Consider the following 12,627-nt stretch of genomic DNA (forward strand, 5'->3'; position numbering starts at 1 on the left):
AGAGAAGACTGTGACGAGGGCTCCGTTAAAAAAGAGATCCGCTGGGAATAAGGGTCAAAGCGGTATCAGGCGGATCGTAGGGGCGTACTCACTTTCTTACGATTACACACGCCGAAGAGGACGGGATTAGGTATGCTGCTTACGGTTAGATTGAGACCAATGGCGATATGAAGAGTAAGCTATAGGTAAACAGGGTATCGGGATCAAAAGCTGGAGTCGTACTGAGCACCGTGGGGTGCTGCGCGAATACAACGAAAGTTGCGGGAGATGGTGGGGATGCAGGTCGAGTCGCCCCGTTGAAGACGCGTCGGCGGTTTTTGACTCGGCGAGATATCGGCTGACGGAACAGTGCGCTCCCCCAATTCGGACTGAATCTCCGCTGCGATGACGCGACGATACCTCCGTGTCTATACAATCGCCGTAGAAGAGAAGTGCAACCAAGAGTCTGGAAACTAGCCTCTCCGCTGCGGTATGGACGCCCCACGACTCCTGTAGCTGTGCTCGTCCAGATAGGATTCGCTGTGTGCTCGTCGAGAGGTGGGTGATATGACTGCGAGAAGTACCCTTTTTTCGCGTGTACAGCCGCCTCCGAGTGATTTTGTGATATCCCTTCGGTTTCCCACCGTCAATCTAACTTTCCCAGCACAGGATGCCGCCGGCGTTCTTCTGAACAGAGAATCAATCCACTAGCGATGGTTCCTGGCGGTGCCGCCGTCTGCGAATGTTTGTTGACCTCCGCAGCGTGGGTTCACGTATAGACGGAGCCCCACCTAGACGGACGAAACGCTGCAATCATGCGAGGGGGATGCCAGTCCCAAAGGGATAGACGTTGAGAGAGCTGTCTTCCGTGGGTGTTCCGGAAGAACTGGTGCGGGATGGAGTCGAATGTTGCCTTTTTGACAGGAGGTAATTCTGTTGCAGGCCGGTAGGTTGCCTCATAGGGCAAAAGTAGCTCGGTTGTTGCCAAGACTATCCAGCCCCATTGAACGTCGCCAGCTCTACCGCATAAAGTTCGGTTCTGCCAGAGAGCATGGGACCAAATTCCCGCAGAGAAACAACCATCACCAGCGATACAAAGACGTCAGAAGATACACAAACTTGGAACGCCGTGCAATGACGAGGAGGTGACAATGAATAGCCTATTAAGCCTGAGTTAGTTGAGGATGATTGACGCTCCCGGCGGATAAGCCTCGGCAGGACCACTCAGTGGAAGGCCTCGGTGTCGAGACGCCATGCACCACTGTACTGCAATGACGACACCTGGGCAACGCAGAGCGTAGAATCGCCGGGGGTAAGCCTTTAAGGAATCAAGCCAAATATTGAGTAATCTGCGCTCAACTTACCGTGGACAAATCTAGCAAAGACCTTCCAGAAGGCATGTAATCTTCTTACACAACGCCCTGGTGCACCCTGGGGTCCAAGGTAGGTTTTGTCTCGCTGTTGATTAGATGTCCTTCGCCCGGGGTATCTGATATCGGGGATGCAGAGAGGAGTAGGCCGCACGGAGCCGCCGCCCAACGCAGACGAGTGCGGAGCTTCATACCAGCATCCGTGCTCTATACACCGCTATGTGCGTCACCATCCAAGTCCCTCTGTCGCTATGATCTGAAGTTTTGCTTGTCGCCGGAGGCCTGCGGGCCGTTCTCGTCAGCTGTGGTGGGCTGATATTCCCGTGGCAGGTAGAAGACACAGTGTCTATCACGGGAATACCATCAACTTTCAGCTCCAGCTTGAGCAAAGTAGGTATGGTTGAGTCGGAGACAATGAAGGCGTGACGCAAGCCGAGCGCGGAGATTGCCGAGGCAGATGCATCACATCAACTTGTCACGTTCACCTTGCCTCCTACGACTACGTCCGCAGTACGGCATCCCTCAACAGCCACATTCCGCCCCAGGAGACTAGCCGCGTAGTCTCTGGAAGTATGCCCCTTGCTCCCAGCTCCAGTGCGCGGGTGCCGCAGGCACATACACAATACTTCAAATCCCTCGAAGAGCTCGATAACTGGGCGGATTCTCGACCACAGCAACTCCAAGGAGTCCAAAGATATATTCCAAGACCATGTTCAACTAAAGATGGTACTTCCGGTGGCCTACTGGTTAGAAAGTGATGCCTGACCTCGTTGCATGGGCTGACTAGTTCTTCAAGGTTTGCCATGATTATAAGGTGAGATCTTAGTTACTTGTTTGCTGCCACAAGTATTGACGATGATGATAGGGAGGCTATAAAGAGGATCCCTACGACCTGTCATATACCTTCAACTTCTGGTCGTCGTGCGACATATTCGTCTAGTAAGTACATCCTCTCGACGTTGTCCTTCAAGCTCTTATCAACCTCACAGCTTCGCCCACCATCGAATCACGATACCACCACCTGGATGGGTCAACGCGGCTCACAGGCAGGGCGTCAAGATGCTCGGTACTTTGATCTTCGAGAACGATGGCGAAAGCGACTGCCTCCGCCTCCTTGTCGGCAAGCTGCCCTCGTCGAAGACGGGTCCGGCCGCGCAGGCGCCTACGAACTCGCGCGCCTCTCTGCCGGTGTCTCCGCACTATGCCCGGATGCTAGCCCAGCTGGCTGCACAGCGCGGCTTTGACGGTTATCTGCTTAACTTCGAGTGCCCTCTGAGGGGTGGGCCGGAGCAGACGCAGGCGCTGGCGTCGTGGATTGCGCTTCTGCGTTCGGAACTGCGAATAGCTGTGGGCGAGCACGCACATGTATCGTGGTATGATTCCGTAGTGATCAACGGCCAGCTGAGGTGGCAGGACCGCCTCAACGCTTTCAACCTCCCATTCTTCCTCCCCGCAGACTCGTTCTTTACGAATTACACCTGGCGCCCCAGCGGTCCTGCCGCCTCCGCATCCTTCTTCCTCAGCCTCGACCATGCGCATGTCCGAAGCAAGCGGCTGCGAGATATCTACGTCGGCGTCGATGTGTGGGGACGAGGGCAGCACGGCGGTGGTGGTCTAGCGTGCTTCCGCGCGCTTGAGCATATTTCGCCGCGCGAGCTGGGGCTGAGCACGGCGCTCTTCGGACAGGCATGGACGTGGGAGAGCGAGCAAGACGAACCAGGGTGGACGTGGGCGCAGTGGTGGGCGCGGGAGCGTCTGCTTTGGGTTGGTCCGACCGACGCCTCCGCGCCGATTGCTCTGCCCGAGGCGCCGCGCCGCGAGGGCGAGCCGGAGTGCCCTCATGGGGACTTCAAGCCTGTGGGGGAGTTCTTCGAGCGTGGGTTGCCTCCGGATCCGGCGGTACTGCCGCTGCACACGACTTTCTGCCCCGGCGTCGGTGAAGCGTGGTTTGTGGAGGGCAGGAAGGTGTCCGGACACGCGCGCATGCCGTGGACGGACGTCGACAAGCAGACCTCGCTAGGCGATGTGTGGCCCCGGCCGCGTGCGACTTGGGAGGATGCGGATAAGGTCGTGGAGGGTCTGCCTGTGGCCACGGCCGACCTGTCGATGGAATACGCGTGGAACGGCGGGTCGTCGATGAAGCTGGAGTTGACGTTCCCGCCGTCGGAAGAGGAGGATGCTGCGTACCGGTGCGTGTGGGTGCCGGTGCAGGGGATGGGACTGTCGGCGGGGCGTACATATGAGGTGGCGGCGGTGTACAAGGTCGTTGGAGAGGTCGACTCATCGTCGGAGGTGGAGGTTGGGTTGGGTGTCAAGTCCGGAGAAACGAACGTCAGCACGGAACCAACAGGCGAAGAGGCTGTGCAACATGGATGGACGAAGCTCAAAGTCGACGTCTCCGTGCCGACTCCGTGTGCAACGGAGGCTGGCTTCGTCATGGCTCTCGTTGCAGAGGACACGTCCAAGCCAGCGACAGTGTCGCTGCTTCTCGGGCAGCTCAACGTTCACAGCAAGCCTGCCATCGGCACGAAAACATCGATACCTACCATACTCTGGGTCGACTACGCGCGAGATGGGTCTCACAACACTGGTGTGCTTACCTGGGAGGTGGCCGCCGCTCTACCGCCACCGACTTGGCAGCTTCCACTCACGCCAGAGCAGTCGCGACCGGCATGGATTCCTGAGATCCCATCCGTCGACTTCCTGTACTTCAACGTTTACGTGCAATACTTCGAAGTGGGGGAGACGGTGGGGTCGCCGGATGAAGCGCAGTGGATTGGGACGACAGGGATGGATGGAGAGGGAAGGAGATTCGAGGTGGCAGAGGAGAAGTTCAGAGCTATGGCGGAGGGAAAGCGGCTTGCAAGGTTCTACGTACGTGGTGTGACAGATCGTGGCGAAGTTGCTGGCTGGGATCAGAGCGCCTATGTTGAGGTTGCAGTGGATTAGGTCGCGTAACAGAATCACCAATTTACCATTGTATCTCTGTGAACTACTGTCCATGTTTGGGTATCAGTCTTCCAACAGCGTCACCAGCACATCCTTGTCCTTTGGAAACATCAATAACTCGGCAGCAAAGTCAACCTGGGAGAGAGGTTCAAGATTTGGGCCGGGATGTATACGATACGTTCTCGTACCTTCTTCTGCCTCTTTGCCGCACGTAGGGTGCCGTTCAAAGCCTCAACTAAGTGGGCGCATCAGTCGATGACATCGATGTCAACGAACAGACCCTACGAGTGTTTGCGGTCTTTTCAAACAGAACACCATACGGTACGGTGTACTTTCCAGTCGAGTCTTGACTGCCATATTCCTTGATCGCGTCTGGATTATGACCATCAGCGACTAAAATGCTGTTCGGCCGGGAGCCTCACCTTTCAGAATCTTAACTTCCTCGGAAACGTTCACTGTAGGATGCAAGGACATCAGAGTAAGCGAAGAAGGATACGGAGGGTCCTACTCTTCTGCGAATTTTCCGACTAATCGAATTTGTGGCAAACCGCGAGATGGAGGTCGGTTAGGAGGTTTCCGAATGAGGAAGGCTTTCATTGTTCCGTTTCATCAGCTCGGAATCCCGGACCGAGGATCCGCGCTGCGGAGTGATTCCACTTCGAATATATCTCCTTCACGACTTGCTTCATACCACATCGCCTTGCACCTCACCGCCGTTGACGGCGACGACGACAACATCGACGGCGCCGACGGCAACAAATTCTTTCCCGCCTATAGGAACGACGTTACTAGTGGCACTACCGCCCTCGGGCCCGCCGCGCGACCACCATGACCCAGGACATCGAAACGAAGCCCAGCGAGGGTGTACGCAACTTGAAATCGAGATTTGAGAAACTCGCTGTCGATAGTCCCGCCCCTCGCCCACAGTCTTTTCATGCAGGAATATCTCCAGCCGCGCCGCTCTTGGATGCCCAAGCAACGGCGCGCCCTACGCCTTCTCCCCTCGTGGAGAGCCCCAATCCGAACGGACTACACGTGCGAAGCGCATCACATTCGCCAGATATGAGGGCCCTTAAGCGACCCCCACCGCCGCCTCCTGCAGGACGATCGTCCAGACATGTTACTCCATCACCCAGCCCCTCGCCCGCGCCATCTCCACTCCTTCATCCCGTGGTGATAGAAGCGCAACCTCCCCCGCTAGCGGATGGCGACTCGGACCCGATCGTGCGTTCGCCGAGCGTGGCGTCCGTCCGAAGTTTCTGGGAGTGCGTGGTTTACTGCGATGACGCACAATGTACTGATCGGCGTATTGTAGGGCAGGCCAATCACCGCAGGCGTTGCCCGGGCAGGGGACGCATACGCCAAGAGGAAGCATCGCGGCGATGGCAGAAGCAACGATGTCTCCTCCGCCGACCATCGCCAGACCTTCTCCCCCAGCAGTTGTAAGTTCCCCGCCTACCATCAAGCCGCCCGTCTCGCCTAAGAAACCCCCTGTTCCACCGGTTCGGCGTAAACCTCCGCCGACGCCTCAACGAATCTCGCCGAATGCAAGTCCTTCCGACAGCGATGAGGGTCCATTCACACCCTCTGTGGCTCGGCCATCTGCCAGTCCGAGCCGGCCGCGCAGAGAGGGCTCGCATACTTCCAGTGGCAGTGACACCGGTGAAGCGTCAAATGCGGCTGCTCATCGCGCACCTCCCCCTCGGCCGCCCCCTCGGCACCGGGCTACTGTCCAAACACAAGAACCACCACATACTCCTACCCCGCCTCCTCTCCCCATTCGAAAGCAAACCGCTCCCGCCCCTGCAACACCAGTTGAAGAATACTCGCAAAGACCGCCGGCATCTCCCGCATTGCCTCCCCGACCCCGTGCGGCGGGAGGTGCGCCCATGATGACGGAGGCAGAAAACTTTGACAAAAAGGGATTGCATAAGCTGCAGCCGCCGCCTACACGTACTATAGCACTAGGCGACAAGCTGCCTCCCCCTCGTCGCGCAGCATCCCCATCAGATGAAGAAGAGTCGAGCGAGGAGGAGTCGACAAGCGTCGACCCTGGCTTGGATCTCCTTCCAGACAGCAGTCGTTCATCTCGCCGCCCGCCTGTACTATCTCTCCGCGAACCTGGCGCACCGCCTTTACGGGTTACTGTCCCCGCCTACATCCAACCTGCCCTGGCAGGGAAGTTCGCCGTTGTCGCCAGCGGTAATCATGTTCGCGTATACGACATGTCAATGTCGGACTCGCCAATCATCGATCTCGGTAGCAAGGACTTCGGCTTGAAGGAGCTGAAGGCGACCGCTGCCACCTTTCGGGATACTCGTCGTGTCTGGATTGGCACGAAGGAAGGGCATCTCTTCGAGCTGGACGTGCTTACCGCCAGTCTCACGGGGGCGCGCTTGGGGTCACACCTTCACGCTGTCTCGCATATCTTCCGCCATGGCGATCGTATGCTGACGGCCGACACCCATGGCAAGATGCTGGTATTCGCGCCCAACGAGCCGCTGACTGGTGGCGCGACCCCGCGAGTGGTCCGCTTCGCGGAGAAGCAGGACTTCGTACAGCTCCTCGGCGACAAGCTGTGGACTGCCAACCGTGCGGACCAGCACAACCACGGCTCGCCTTCGCGGTTGCCTATCATCCGGGTGTACGACATCTTCAACCCGGCCGCGGCGGCTGGCAAGAGCTTACTGCCCATCGAACACGTCGGCGCGGTCACGAGCGCGACCATCATCCCTTCGTTGCCGGACACGGTCTACATGGGACACGAGGAGGGCTATGTCAGTATCTGGGAGCTGAAGACGCCGGACGGCCACCCGAAGTGCACGGAGGTCATGAAGGTGTCGACGAACGATATTCTGTGTCTTGAGGGCGTCAACGAGAAGCTGTGGGTCGGCGGACGCGGAGGGAATATCTGCGTGTACGATGTGGTGCCGAGGCCGTGGCTGGTGACGAACGCGTGGCTGGCGCATCCGACGATCTCGGTGCTGTCGCTGCAGGTGGACTATCTGGGCATGAACGAGACGAAGCGCTTGGTTGTGGCCTCTTGCGGGCGCGACGAGACGCTGAAGCTTTGGGACGGCTTGCTTGCTCAGGATTGGATTGGTAAGTATTCCTGGTCAGAACTTCGGGCCTCGCACTGACCTGGCTGCACAGACAACGAGCTGCTGACGCGCGAGTCGGAGTTCAGCACCTTCCGCGACCTCAACGTCCTCGTCGTCTCCTGGAACGTCGACTCCGCCAAGCCCGAGCAGCTCACCGGCACGCCGGCGAACTGCAACTTCCTCTCCGACGTCCTCGCCTCCGTCGACACGCCCGACATCATCCACTTCGGCTTCCAGGAGGTCGTCGACCTCGAGAATCGGCGCGTCGCGGCGAAGAGCGTGCTGATGAATGGTATCAAGAAGACCGCGGGCGCGAAGGAGCGCGACCGCGACGAGGAGGTGATGCCGGTGCCGGATAAGGTGTCGGGCGCGTATAGACGCTGGCACGATGCCCTGTCACTGGCGGTGCGGCTGGCGATGCCGGCGGACTGCCCGTATAGCGTGATTCATACGGAGAGTTTGGTCGGCTTGTTCAGCTTGACGTTCGTGAAGAATAGCGAGCGGGTCGCGTTGAGGGATATGGCGGTTACGACGGTGAAGCGAGGAATGGGTGGGAGGTATGGCAATAAGGTCAGCGCTGGGAAAATCGGGTATGAGGGGGACGCTCGCTAACCGAGGCTTCAGGGCGGCATCATCTCGCGTTTCGTCATCGAGGATTCCTCAATCTGCATGATCAACTGCCATTTGGCGGCTGGGCAGAACAATGTGCGGGCGAGGAACGCAGATATCGCAAGCTTTTTGGAAGAGAAGGCTCTGTTCCCGACCACCGTCTTCCCTCTTGCGTATGTCGGCGGGGGTGACGGGACAACTGTCCTGGACCACGAGATCGTCTTGGTGCGTCTTTTGCCTCTCGAAAGCTGTATGTCGCTCATGATTATGCAGGTCAACGGCGACATGAACTACCGCATCGACAATAGGCGTGAGGCTATAATCGCCGCCATCAACGCTGGCGACATCGAGATGCTGCACAACCACGATCAGCTCCTCAAGGAGATGAAGTTCAACCGTGGCTTCCGCTTCCGCGGGTTCTCCGAAGGGCCGCTCAAGTTCATCCCGACCTACAAGTACGACCGCCGCTCTGACGAATGGGACACGTCGGAGAAGCGGCGCTCACCGGCTTGGTGCGACCGCGTCCTCTGGCGCTCTCGCGTGCCGACGCGGGTGCGGCAGCTGCACTACAAGCGGTACGAGCCGAATGTGTCGGACCATAGGCCCATCTCTGCCGGGTTCACCATTACGGTGAAGCGCATCATGCAGGAGCAGCGGCAGCATGTGAAGGCGGAGGTCATGATCAAGTGGCAGGACGAGCAGGACCGTCTGCTCATGACGTCGCGGCAGTTTTTCGCTCAGCAGGGCACCAACTAGCTTGGGCACCCACGAGCCTGTGATATACTGGCGCGCATACGACATATTATCTTGGACGATGGACGCTGCTCTACATCCCTTCTCGTCTTCCGTTTCGGAGGCTGGCCAGAACGAGTAATGTGTACGATTATCTCTTCATCCCATTTTTTCTACTACGCCCACGGTCCTTTCTGCGCTTCTGTACTAGCATACTGGATGACTCTGTTTGGGTCAGCACTTGGCACACTGTATATTTGCACCTATACCTGTATAATTGAAGACGGACTGTAGAGCAGCGAAGTTTACAATGTCTATTGAGATAGAAATTCCTTTACCTTGGAAGCTCGTGGTGTAGTGGCCTGCTTGCTGTGCAACGGGCTCGGCTATGGTGGTGCTTCATTCAGAATGTGCCTTTGCTGCGCCGTTTGTGCAGGTAAAGGAACAACGACGGCGTGGGCGCTTGTGGGCGCCACGCACATGACCTCAACAAGCGAGCGAACGTGGGAATTCCATTCCGCGGTGGCTCTTGTTCCGCGACCAGTCCGAGGCGCCGCTTTATTTCACGCTTTTTCTGCACCCCTCACGACTTGCCGTTGCCCACACCTTCAACCATAGCAAGGCCTCAAGATGTCGGAAGACGTCAAGATGGAGCAGCAAGAGCAAGATAAGCCGACCGATCAAATCATGAACGGCCTCAACGACGTCCATCTGGACGAGTTCGACGCGCTCTACAACCAGCTGCAAGCGCGGCCGCAAGATGTCGGAAACTGGAAGAGACTCGTCCAGCTGGCCGAAGAATCAGATGTCGACACGAAAATACGCGTGGCATACGACGCGCTATTGAAACAGTATCCCAACACCGTGCGTGCTGGCGCTTGTGGCACTGAGAATGACATTAACCAAGTCCTCTATGCATCTTCAGTCAGCGGCTCAGGTATCCTACATTGACTGGTTTATGAAGCATGGGCGCTTCAACGAAGCCGAGGACTTGTTCAAGCGCTACCTTAGAGGGTCGCCCATGGTCGATCTCTGGCGGTTTTACCTGCAATATGTCCTGTGAGTTCACCTGCTTAGTTCGCGCAAAGACGCTCACACTCCGTCAGGCGACCTAAAGCCGACGGCAGCATGCCTTCGCGCGATGTGATACGCAAGTCGTATGAGTTCGCGCTGTCGCACATAGGGCAGGACAAGGACAGCGGCGAGATCTGGAAGGACTACATTCACTTCATCGAGTCTGGTCCCGGCTCAAAACCGGTGCGTATATGCGTGGACGTGCTTGGACGGTTGCTGACGCTTTGACTACAGGAGGATCCGTCTTGGGACAAGCAGCAGCGCATGGACTCACTTCGCAAGGTATACCACCGAGCACTACAAGTACCCATGGAGAATCTCGAATCAATCTGGTCGTCATACGAAGCCTTCGAAAAGAGCCTGAACAATCCCAACGTCGCCAAGAAGTTCATCGCCGACCTCAACCCCGCATATATGCAAGCGCGCGCGACCCTTCGCAAGCTCAAGGAACTCACGCAAGGTCTCTTCCCCCACTCCACTTCGCGTGAAGACATGACGCTGCCTATGCCCCCTACGTTCAGCAACGCTGACCTCAGTCTGATCGGCCGCTGGCGCGCGTACCTCAAGTGGGAAATGGACAATCCGCTGGAGATTGAGGAGAAGGATCGCACGACTCTCATTGCGCGCATACAAGCGGTCTATCGTAAGGCCGTGATCCGTATGAGGTACTACCCTGAGATCTGGTTCATGGCTTACAACTGGACGAACGCCAATGCGAAGCCTGACGACGCTATTGCTCTCCTCAAAGCCGGTGTCGAAGCGAACCCGTCAAGGTGTGTGTTAGTTGTCTTCGTTCCCGTCGCACGTCTGATTCATTGCAACAGCTTCTTGCTCAATTTTGCATACGCTGAAGCCCTTGAACTGAAGCGCCAGTACACTGAAGTGCACGATCTATATACGAAGTTTCTCGACACTCTGCGGGCTGAGCTTGACGAGCTTGAGGCCAAAGTCAAGGCTGAGACCGAGACTGAGAACCCGGCTGCCAACGGCAACGGCAATGGCGCGTCGATGCAAATTGACGGGCCCGCGTCCGCCAACACCTCCATTGACTCGACGACCGCGTCCAACAACAAGACGGCGGCGCTGCTTGCCTTGCGTCGAAAGGAATACGGCATCGCATACGTGATGTACATCCGCTTCGCGCGGCGCGCAGAGGGTGAAAAGGCCGGGCGCACGCTGTTTGGCAAGGCTCGCAAGGACCGTTGGACGCCGTGGGAGGTGTACGAGGCTGCGGCGTACACCGAGTTCCACAGCGGGCAGGTGCCTGCGAAGACGGACGAGGCGGAAAAGCAACCATACCTCATTGCGAGCCGGATATTCGACAAGGGTTTCGAGCTTTTCGGCGAAGATCCCGAGTTTGTCGATCGGCATTTGGTGTTCTTGCTCAACATCAACGATATCAACAGTATGTCGTACCTGTTATCCTTATTCGTAGCTAACGATTGCTTCAACAGACGCACGATCCCTGTTCGAGCGCGCGGTCAATGCGATCCCGGCGAAGAAGGCCCGCATCCTCTGGGAGAGGTGGGGGCGGTACGAGTACACGTACGGCACTCTGGAGGACGCGCTCGCCTTCGAGCGTCGCTACAGCGAACTCTTCCCAACGGACAACCCGACGAAGCGCTTCGCGCAGCGCTACACCCTCAACTCGTACGACGTGATCGCGCAGCGTGACCTCGGCTTTGCGATCTGGAACCCCAGCGCGTCGGGCTCGGGGCGCAGTATGGCGGCCCTCAAAGCGCAGCCGACGATACGAGATATCCCAGCGGCGCCGCAGGGCGCGAAGCGAGGCGCGAGTCCGGATGGGCGCGAGCGGCACCGCGAGGAGCGCGGGACGAAGCGGATGAGGAACAACCCATCGCCGGAGCGCATGCGCGAAAGGGAGAGGGAGAGGGATAGGTGGGAAGGGCCGCCGAGGCGGAGGTCGCCACCGAGGGATGCGCCGAGGGATCGTCCTGCCCGTTGGGCCGAGAGGGAAGACGACAAGAACGTGCTGCCGGTTCAGCTCAAGGACTTCATTGGGCGTTTACCGCCGCCTCATGCATTCGATGGTGAGTGCTCCTGCTTTCATGGAGATGATGTTTGTGCTGATCGTTTTGCAGGACCTATCTTCCGCACGGATGACCTCGTGAACCTGTTCAGGACTGCGGATATTCCGACCAGTCTGCCGCCGCGCGCGCGGTCTCCTCCGCGAGGTGAGTCTTCCTTCATCTTACGCCGTATTGACCGCGTGCATCAAGCGGTCTTGCCTTTCCCTTCTGCATCATGGGCGTGAACTTTCCGAGGAACGAGCACTTACTGTGCTGGATTACCTTCATGGATTACACCCAACGCCAGACTAATGGCGCGAGCTTTTCCGAGTGACCTTCTCGTTGCACCTGACCCCCTTGAACGACGTTCCTTGTGTGAGCGTGATCGACTAATCGTACTTGCTTCAGGTGGACGCCCTCCTCCGGATTATGGTCCTTACCAGGGGCCTAGTGGTGGCCGTAGGCGCCATTGAGTATCATAAGTATCGCTTGATAGGTCTGACCCTGTGTGACGCCCGACGACCCGTTCGATATCCTGCTCGACGCACTGGTATACAGTACTCCTTACATGCACTCACCGTTCATACAGTCCGCACCTCGGTCCCCTACCTATGGTTCTCATATGCACATACATTACGCGCAGACGCTTCTACGAATTCCACCGACATGTACTGTACCTGTCTCTACCTACAGCATGTAGCGACGCCCGTAATATACTCTTGTCCGCGCTCGGGCTTGTCAATTCTTGGTCTTACATACTTATTGTCATAGGCAGCCTTTCTC

At 57.7% G+C, this 12,627-nt stretch overlaps 4 protein-coding genes across 4 annotated transcripts; 3 read left to right on the top strand and 1 right to left on the bottom strand.

Moving 5' to 3' along the window:
• Positions 1-1,036: 1,036 nt before the first annotated feature.
• Positions 1,037-4,298, top strand: SCHCODRAFT_02681989 (glycoside hydrolase family 85 protein; the record flags this gene model as incomplete). Its single annotated transcript, XM_003026126.2, has 8 exons — positions 1,037-1,152; positions 1,359-1,422; positions 1,449-1,570; positions 1,680-1,743; positions 1,861-2,035; positions 2,146-2,163; positions 2,215-2,288; positions 2,339-4,298. The coding sequence occupies exons 1-8, from the start codon at positions 1,131-1,133 to the stop codon at positions 4,296-4,298; spliced, it is 2,499 nt and encodes an 832-aa protein (XP_003026172.1). The 5' UTR covers positions 1,037-1,130.
• Positions 4,299-4,361: 63 nt separating this feature from the next.
• SCHCODRAFT_02521772 (uncharacterized protein) lies at positions 4,362-4,772 on the bottom strand (the record flags this gene model as incomplete). Its single annotated transcript, XM_003026205.2, has 4 exons — positions 4,362-4,433; positions 4,487-4,533; positions 4,584-4,670; positions 4,721-4,772. The coding sequence occupies 4 exons, from the start codon at positions 4,770-4,772 to the stop codon at positions 4,362-4,364; spliced, it is 258 nt and encodes an 85-aa protein (XP_003026251.1).
• A 217-nt stretch (positions 4,773-4,989) lies between these two features.
• Positions 4,990-9,085, top strand: SCHCODRAFT_02645790 (DNase I-like protein). The gene is made up of 5 exons (XM_050346463.1): positions 4,990-5,563; positions 5,614-7,400; positions 7,452-7,969; positions 8,024-8,233; positions 8,282-9,085. Exons 1-5 carry the CDS (start codon positions 5,127-5,129, stop codon positions 8,762-8,764), a joined length of 3,435 nt encoding a protein of 1,144 aa, XP_050196957.1. The 5' UTR covers positions 4,990-5,126; the 3' UTR covers positions 8,765-9,085.
• Positions 9,086-9,427: 342 nt separating this feature from the next.
• Positions 9,428-12,089, top strand: SCHCODRAFT_02521778 (Suf-domain-containing protein; the record flags this gene model as incomplete). The annotated part of the gene is made up of 6 exons (XM_003026128.1): positions 9,428-9,604; positions 9,666-9,799; positions 9,847-9,997; positions 10,052-10,587; positions 10,639-11,219; positions 11,269-12,089. 6 exons carry the CDS (start codon positions 9,428-9,430, stop codon positions 12,087-12,089), a joined length of 2,400 nt encoding a protein of 799 aa, XP_003026174.1.
• Positions 12,090-12,627: the final 538 nt, after the last annotated feature.

Source organism: Schizophyllum commune (genome assembly GCF_000143185.2).
Source record: "Schizophyllum commune H4-8 unplaced genomic scaffold SCHCOscaffold_18, whole genome shotgun sequence".
In the NCBI taxonomy this organism is placed as follows: domain Eukaryota; kingdom Fungi; phylum Basidiomycota; class Agaricomycetes; order Agaricales; family Schizophyllaceae; genus Schizophyllum; species Schizophyllum commune.